Raw genomic sequence first — 9,353 nt, forward strand, 5'->3', positions numbered from 1 at the left:
CAGCACTGAGAAACTGACTTGTTTCAGCTTGGGAGAGAGAACCAACTTGGTCAGACAGCAGTGTAAACTAGAAGGCAGGCAGAGTCACTGCCTCCTAGACTCTTCCAACCAAAATAAACAAATAAATGAAAGAAATCACACATGCAGACAAGTTTCATTAGGTGACTTTTACTGCTCGGTCGTGGTCGTTTCTTTTGACAGTGATTCTTGGCCGAGTGTGTGAGACACGAAGGCATAACCCCGAGAAGCCGTCAGAGATAGTATCCTTTCTGTCCTCATTTTCTTAAACCATCAAAATATTTCATTTATAAAAATTAATCTAAATATAAATATTGACACTAAAGATCAAAATCACTGGATGACAAAATAATTTTCTGGAACTATAGCATGTTTATGGTTTAAATAGTAAATTAAATAAATCTTTGTACTTATTTGGCACAAGGAAACCTTTATAAAAGTACAGATGCCATAGAACAGGCTTTTTCTTCATTATTATTATTTTTTTTTTTTTGCAAGGCTTACAGAGTACACACTTTTTTTTTTCCCCAAAGAAAACTGAGTATCTTAACACTGTTAGCACAAAGGCAGCCTTGTGCCTCCTAAGGAAACGTCCTGTTTGGAAATCAGATCTTTCTGTTGTGTTTCTCAATTTTGTTTCAGTGTGAACCACACCCACAGGATAGAATGCCACAGGCTACCATGTCCATGGAGTCCTTTCCCTGGCGTGACACACACAGCCCCAGGAACATTCTGGAAACATGAGACCCCCCAGCAGCAATGGCACACACAGTGCAAGGGCACTTAAGTCAAGCCTGGGGATGCACAGGACAACATGGAGGTGAAAACAGAGCTGGGCTTTTGGGGCAGGAGCATTCCAGTTAGAACCAGCTCACATATATAGCTTCAGCAAGTTCAATGGTCTGACCTTTGGTTGTGGATTCTGGAAAACCCATATGCCTACCAGAAAGGGACATTAGACTAAATTAAGAACATTATGTCCTCCAGAGCCAGCACCTAATGGTCACCCATCGCCTTGCTCACTGCTTAGCATCCCTCCTTTGCCCCTCCCCCTACTCCATGATTCAGAATATCCCGGAAGCCAACGTTAAAAACAGGGTGCACGCAGCCAGTGAGCCCAGCGGAGTGTAAGTTCCGTCTGTGTGCACAAATACATGTTAGGTACCCATGCATATAGGCCAGCCTCTCCCCTGAAACAGGCTGTGAACGCGCAGCCTGCATCACCTCCTGCAACCCTCGCAGTTGGCACTAACCTTTCTCTAAGGCAATTTCCTAACCACCTTCCTTGTTGCTGCTGAATCTGAATCTCGCTGAGTTCAGTGACGGAATGTACATTGGAGAATGGAACACTTTTCTTATGTGGTTCTATTTTGCAATAGTTCATTTACCCAAATCTCATTTCCATGTCAGCCGTGACCAAGCCATGCCGCAGACTCTGAACAGTGTCCTGAATGTTAGACTAATAATGACATTCCTTAGGCCCCTCCCCCTGAGTAAATCCATGCAAGAACCCCAAATTCAAAAGGAGACATGGTTTCAAAGACACAAAGGTATGGCCTGGGTGGATCTGAGCTTTTCATTTTGTGGATGCTGGTTACCAAGCAATGGGAAGAACAGGGATGGAGGTGAGGGTGGGGGCTGGGAGCTTAGCTGGAGGTGGCTGAGCATTCCCCAATGAGATTGTTTCTAGTGTCCCCTGCTCTTAGCATCTGTTAGGGGATGATAAGCAAGAGTAATCATGGGTAATAGCCCCTTCCTCCCTCCTTCCCTGAATCTCCTCCTCTCCAAAAGTTTTCCACTGGATGAACTGTTGATGGGGATGAAGAGATTAAAACACACGCAGGGATGGTGAAGACAACACACAGGAGCAAAGTAGGCAGACACAATGCATCTCTTGAACACAGAGCTCTGCTATTGGAAGCCAGCGTCTGGATATTCGGGTCTCAGATTCCCCTGGGAGCCTAAGGCAGAGAGTGGGCGAGACCTCAGTGTTGCAGACTGAGACGGCCTTCTGGGTGAGGTATCAAGACAGCCCTGTGCAGTAGCGCACTGTGCACCCTGTGCACCCTGTGCAGTAGCGCACTGCGGCCCCCCAGGCCCTCGCCTCAGTGGAAATCTACACAGTACTCGATGGCTGTTGGGTCAAGGCACTGTCGTGTACGGCCGGAGGCAGTGGGTCACTGGCTGTGGAGTTCCGTGGTTAGTACATCACAGCCGACTCCAGAACAGGCTCCTGAATGAAACAAGATGGACACACCGTCACCAGCTATCTGGCACCATGGTCACAGGGGATGGCTGGACACTTTCTTCCTCCCAGGGTTTGCTGAGGGGCTGTTTGCAAACTGACTCTTAGGAAGCTGACTTTCTGTTAAGGACTTAGATATTTCCTGTGATGCACAGTTGGATAGTTAAGCATCTTAACCAACACCTAATGCTCACATTACTCAGTTCTCCAATTGGAGAGGCGACAAGGGAACTCTTAACTCACCAACCGTAACCCACCACCAAGACAGGCTCCAAACTCGCCTACTTCAGCCAAATGAAAATATGAAAACACTCTCCTCCGGCTATCTCTGAGCTTGTTCTCTCTCTCTCTCTCTCTCTCTCTCTCTCTCTCTCTCTCTCTCTCTCTCTCTCTCTCTCCTCCCTCCCTCCCTCCCTCCTTCCCTCCCTCCCCCCCCATTTCCACCCTCTCTCTCTTTTGTTTTTTTTAGGACACGGTTTCCTCTGTGTAGCCCTGGCTGTCCTGGAAATCACTTTGTAGACCAGGCTGGCCTCAAACTTACAAAGATTCGCCTGCCTCTGCCTCCCAAGTGCTGGGATTAAAGACGTGCACCACTACCTCCCTGCTGTCTAAGTACTTCTTGTTTTGAAATCTACTTTGTCTGAAAGTATTTCTGCCCTACTTTAGTTTTTTTGTTTAGTACGTATGCTCTTTTTTCTCCTTTTTTTTAAATAAAAGAAGACCATGTGTATCCGTATTTTGTCTGAATGTCTGTCTGTGTACCACATGTGTTCCTACTGGTGGAGGCCAATAGAGGGCATCAGACCTCCTGGAACTGGAGTTACAGAGGGTCGGGAACCACATGGGAGCTGGGATCCAAACTCAGGTCCACTGAAAGAGCAGCCAGAGCACTTAACCCCTGGACCATCTCTCTGGCATTCCTTGCTTTGATTTTTTCAGCTGTTTCCTGTAATTTTAAGGTGATTGATATACTTACTTACTCATTTTTGAGGTGCTGGGGATCTAACTTAGGGCCCCAGCATGCTGAGCAACATCATCAGTTCTCTAAGATGTCCCTACAAATTACTTGCTAAGAAGAATGACACGGGCATACAGCATCCCTCAGAGTGGGAAGGCCTCACCTTCAACCAGCTCTGTGGGGCTGCAGGTGGCAGGGTCCTGTGTTCGAATGCTACTTTTCCAACTGGCGGCGCTGTGGAAGGCTGGATCACGTGGGTCACACTGAAGGCTTATAAACACCTTCCTTCCTGCCTGGCCTTCCTCGCACCACTTTCTGACTCTGAATGTGAGCAAACCACCTCAGGCTCCCCCCACCGCGGGCAGGTTGTGTGCCACAGGCACCACTATGCCTTCTCAGACATGAAATGGAGCAAAAGCAAATCCTGGCTCTTTAGTTGCTTCCGGGCAGGTAGTCATGGCGACAGGATAAGCAGCTCTATAGGCCCTTCCGACCTGTGTATGTTCTGCTGCTGTGAAGCTGATTGAATCATCTCATCTATGACCGACTTCTTCCCTGACTCTGCTGACCTGTGTTGAGTGCAATAAGGCTTTAATTCTCTGTCCTGGAACTCACTCTGTAGACCAGGCTGGCCTTGAACTCACAGAGATCCGCCTGCCTCTGCCTCCTGGGTGCTGGAATGAAAGGTTTACATCACTACCACCTGGCTTAATTTTTTAAAGAAAGCTTTTTGAAGTTATGGCCAGTAGCAAGATGACTGAACTTTGGAAGGTCATGGGTCACAGCTGACCTCTGAAGGCAATAGGGCCGAGGTTCCTTGTGGCCACCGAGACAGTAAAATGTGGTTCAAAGGCTAGACCTCATATATGCCATCCTCTGATCCTCTGCTGCTTCTGCACTCAGAGTGAACCAGGAGGGTGACGATGAGGAAGAGAGAGGCAGAGGGTGCCCACACAGCAGCAGGTGGGTGTGTGCTCGTAGCCCCCAGCCATTCCACACAGGGTCTGCCAGCAGCAAGGCATGGATTATGGACATGCCTGGGTCCAGTGAACTGCTCTGTTTTCTGAACTCCTAGCACACACGGTACTGTGAACTGTCTTGAGACAGTGTCTTGCAGGCCTGGTGCTCACTGTGTAGCCCAGGCAGGTGCTGAGATTGCAGCAATCCTCTCTATCCAGCCTCCTCATGTTGAGATTGTATCTGCAAGCCACCATAACCCAGCCGCAAGTCTTGTTACACACACACACACACACACACACACACACTCTCTCTCTCTCTCTCTCTCTCTCTCTCTCTCTCTCTCTCTCTCTCTCTCTCTCAAATGCTATGTAAGACTGGACTGTAAGCAAACTTGTAAAGTGTTTTTTATAGTTAGAATTGATGGGGGGCCCAGCCCATTGTGGGTAGTACTATGCCCTGGGCCGGTGGTCCTGGGTTTCATAAGAAAGCTGGCTGAGCGCCAATAAGCAGCACTCCATTCATGGGCTCTGCATCAGTTCCTGCCTCCAAGTTCCTGCCTTTGTTTCCCTCGTGGACTGTGACTCAAAATATGTGAACCACACAGACCCTTTTCTCCCAGGTTGCTTTGGGTCATGGTGTTTCATCACAGCAATAACAGACCTCAGACACTCCATGCGCCGTGTTTCTCAGCCACAGTGCCTTGCTGTGTAACTGTGACTCACCAGAACCTCATCATGAAGCCCTGACTGGCTCCAAACTTGCAGCAATCCTCCTGCCGTAGCCTCCCTAATGATGAGATTACAGACACGAGCCACCCTGCCTAGCTGCAAATGTTTTTCTAACAAATACTCCCTTAGCCCTTCCTGTGTGATCCCCAGAGTCTGTGACATTATCCTCTGTCCTGTCCTTTGTCACGTTTGGGGGCAGCTACTGATTCTACTTAGGAAAAGGCATTTGTGGCTAACAGAAATTTCAGATGCATACGGGCCATCTCAGAATAAAACCCCTTACACAGCCAGCAGACCCGGCACACTTTCACGTCTCTCCCATGTAGCTGGTTCCTGAGAGGAACTAGACAGACAACCGAAATGACAGACTCAGGCTAAAGAGGCCAACAGTGCCAGGCAGGGTGGCACTCACCTCCCCCAAATCTAAAACAGGCCAGGAGACCAGACAGAAAGGCTGCCTCTTGGAGCTCTGCTGGGGGCAACTGTGGAAGGAAGGGATGAGGGGACCGTTGTGTGACCTGACGGACACAGGAAAGGAGGAACCATCACATGCGCGACGGGGCAGGAGATGATATTTACCACCAAGTCCTTGGGGTCGCCTTCCCTTTCCGAGGGCCTGCTTGTGGAGGAGCCTTGTAGAAGGAAGTTGCGGTTAAATGTTTTAATGGGGGTCATAGAAGATGCTTCAATTTTTTCAGCTAAAAAGGAAACAAATAATGAGAATTAGGAGCAGGGAGATGGCTCGGTGTGGGAGAGCTGGCTTCATTTCCCCAAGGAGTAGTTCATCACTGGTTAAAGCACCCTGACACTCTGCCCTCACCCTCGCACTTCCTGGTATCTCCTCACAAACATCCTCCCATGCATCCATGTACCAGGGTTTGCTTCTGGGGGCCCCAAGTCAATACAGGTAAGAACGCTGAAGAGATGGCCCAGTCAGCACGGCTCACTGTGCCTGAGGTTGGATCCCAGCACCCACGTAAAATAGCTTGTGACCCAGGTACTGCAGGAGGCAGAGGCAGGGGCACTGCTGGGGGTTACTGGTCACCAGCCTAGCTCCACACACTCATTTACATGCAAGCTCAGACATGCTCACACTAAACAGATCTCAAATTCACATATGTGCACACACAAAACACATGTGTACCCTCACGCTCAAACACAGTTACTTATGCGTACACACATTCAAACACGCAAACGTGAACAGTGAACATACATTCAGATGCCCACTCACAAACACAGCCACATCCCCAAACTCAAATTCACACACGCTCATAAACACACTCTTAAACACATGCACACACTCAAAACACGCAGAAATGCATTCACACTGAAATACTTTCTCAGCCTCCTACTCAAACAGGCAGGGACTCCACCATTGACACACTCACACGGTACTCCTGCACACACACCAACAATTCACACTTATGCACACGCTGTTGCACACCAAGTCCGTCCCCACACACATACCACACACGCATACACCGACTCACACCCAGATACCTCCACATTCAAGTGGCCAACGCTAACAACTCCACTCTCTTATACAGTTACTCACACAACTCACGCTCACAAAGACACACTAAGACTCTCACGTACTAACACACTCCTTCACCCTCACACATACACACGTTCAGAATGCATGCGTGCATACACTCACACACGCCAACACTCTCGTCTGTGCATGTGCGCCTGTATCCCCAGCAGGCTACACACACACTTCATACCCACTCACACCCCATACACACTTTCACACATACACTAAGATAATCACACACATTCTGTCTCCATACGCACATTTCCACACACTCGTACTCCCATACAAAGACACACATGTGCTCACACACTTCATATACTCTACCATGGACACAACAACACACACACATCCACACTCATCTATAACACACACAACAACACACACACAACACACACAACAACACACACATCTACACTCATCTATAACCTCATACTCGTGTACATACCCACACTCAGCTGCACACTGAGCCCCACACCCTCACGTGTACATCCACATTCAGCCACAGACCTTCACATTCATACACGCACACACGCACACACACACACACACACACACACATCACCCTCATACACATACTCACAAACACACGCTCACCTCCTCATACTCTCGGACACACATGGTTGCTCACATGGGCACACTGACACACCCACTTATGCTCACTTATTCACACCCATCCTCATGCACACCTATCACACACTCACAAGCAAGGCAGATTAGAACACTCCTTGGGGGGAGGGCACACTGGGTCACACACAGAAGGCTCTGAGCTCTTCCAGGGACTCAAGTGTGTTTTTTAAGTGCAACGTACGTTTCACAGGTGGAGCGGGCAGTTTCCTCCTCTGCTGCCTCGATGTGTCTATAGTTTGTACCTACAAACAAGCGCAGCCTTCAGTAAAGCGCCGCAGAGACGGCATCCAGAATGCTCCAGACCATGCAACCTAAGGGAGGAGGGAAGGACAGACACACCTGGCTCCTTTGCTTCTGATTCCGGCGTCTAGTGAGACGCACGCAGGGTGCTATGTTCAAGCCAGCGATGGTCAGGGCTGAAATCCGGCTCTCGATGTCAGAAATCTTCACGCAGCAGGAAGATACACAAAGGAAGAAAGACTCCTGGTTAAGGCGTTACGAACTCACAAAGAACGAGCCTTCTTTGATGGAAGCTCACTCACACATTCAATTTTGTTTTTCTTTTTGAGAAAAAGTCTCCCGCATCCCAGGCTAGCCTGGAACTTTCTATGTAGTTGAGGATGACCTCCTGCCTCCACCTCCTTCCTAAGAGCTCCTCCTTCCTAAGTGCTGGAGGGACAGGTGTGGGCCACAACACCTGGCCTTTTCAGTCATTCAGCTTCTACCAATCATTTGATCTATCTAGAGCTGTAAGGAAAAGACGAAACACAAGAAATGTATAAATTCAAGTTTCCAGTTCTACAGCCCTATTGGAGTAGGCACAGGGAGAAACCGAAGGCCTGGAGCACTGTGGGAATGCTGGCCTGGAACCACCTCGGTCTCAGTGACCAGGGCATCCTCTAGGGCTAGGATAAGGGTTGAACTTGTTCTGCAGAGGTACTGGAACCTTGGTCCTCAGGAAGGCCTGCTGAGGTAATTAAAAACCTGAAAAAGTGAGACCTGCGTGGTGTAGCAGTGGCTGAGTGTTTTGGGAGGAACTAGCTGCTTTCTGATTGGACTGCTCCACGGGGTGGAACTCAGGCCTAGTTCTGTGGCTAGGGAGGTCATGGGCCCCAGGGCAGAACTCAATATTATTTTGCTAAATGGACGTGGCTCCAAACTGACTTCTAAATACTCATCTTTACAGCCATAGTTTAACACAGCTTCCATATCCCATTGAAGAAGCTTCTCTTTGCACGGTCAGTGGCTAATAGGCTGACCACACCCTCGCTCAGGACACTACCCACACCCTCGCTCAGGACTCCGCCCACACCCTCGCTCAGGACACCGCCCACACCCTCGCTCAGGACTCCGCCCACACCCTCGCTCAGGACTCCGCCCACACCCTCGCTCAGGACTCCGCCCACACCCTCGCTCAGGGACATTGGGGAAGAGGGGGTGGAAGGAGTTTTAGAGAGATCTCCGGCTTGCTTGTTTTATGAGACAGCATCTCTCACTGACTTGGAACAAGACAATTTAGCCAGCAAGCCCCAGGGATCCGCCTGTCTCTACCTCCTTTGAGGCAGTGGGATTACAAGAACATACCACCATGCAGGGCATTTCCTTCATATTTTTTAAAATGTGGGATCTGGGGATGGGAACCGGGTTCTCATGTTTGCCGGGCAAGTACTTTACCAATTGTGCTGTGCCATCTCCTCAGACCTGGCTGGGATGTAGAGTTAAGATGTAAGGACAAAACCAGGTGGTGCTGGTGACGCCTTAATTCTAGCACTTGGGAGGCAGAGGCAGGGAGATCTCTGAGTTCAAGGCCAGCCTGGCCTACAGAGTTTCAGGACAGCCAGGGCTGCACAGAGAAACCCTTTCTCTATAAACAAACAAACAAACAAACAAAAATTACAGCAGCGATGCCAGGGATTTGTATTGAACTCCTGTTTCTCTCCTCTTAAAAATTATTTATTTCTGTATTTATAAAGTGTACATGGGACACACATGCCATGGCACTTGTGTAAGAATTGTTTCTCTGGAGAGACTCGGGTTTCCAGGCTTGTGTGTTTAGTGTCCTTCTCTGCTGAGCCATGTGACTGCTTCTTAGTCTAGAGAAACATATGGACCTCCCACCTTTTTCTTTACTTACGTATCTTGAGCCAGCATCTTATGTAGCCCAGGCTAGTCCTGAATTTGCTCTGCAAACAAGGATGACTTTGAACTCCCAATCTTAATCCTCCTCAATGCTGGCATTACCACCTTGCCTAGTAGTGGCTCCTATAGTACAGTTTATGGGCA

General features: G+C 48.9%; 1 protein-coding gene across 2 annotated transcripts in view; it reads right to left on the reverse strand.

Moving 5' to 3' along the window:
- Window positions 1-1,591: 1,591 nt before the first annotated feature.
- Window positions 1,592-9,353, reverse strand: part of Myrip (myosin VIIA and Rab interacting protein) — a 189,117-nt gene continuing 181,355 nt past the window's right edge. For both annotated transcript variants that reach the window (XM_075964134.1, XM_075964135.1), the window contains 4 exons: window positions 7,410-7,514; window positions 7,252-7,312; window positions 5,489-5,607; window positions 1,592-2,251 (listed from right to left, as the gene is read on the reverse strand). In XM_075964134.1, coding sequence (XP_075820249.1) covers window positions 2,219-2,251; window positions 5,489-5,607; window positions 7,252-7,312; window positions 7,410-7,514 — 318 coding nt within the window. In that variant the 3' untranslated portion in view covers window positions 1,592-2,218. The remainder of the gene's footprint in view (window positions 2,252-5,488; window positions 5,608-7,251; window positions 7,313-7,409; window positions 7,515-9,353) is intronic.

This window comes from Microtus pennsylvanicus, chromosome 3, assembly GCF_037038515.1.
Source record: "Microtus pennsylvanicus isolate mMicPen1 chromosome 3, mMicPen1.hap1, whole genome shotgun sequence".
In the NCBI taxonomy this organism is placed as follows: Eukaryota; Metazoa; Chordata; class Mammalia; order Rodentia; family Cricetidae; genus Microtus; species Microtus pennsylvanicus.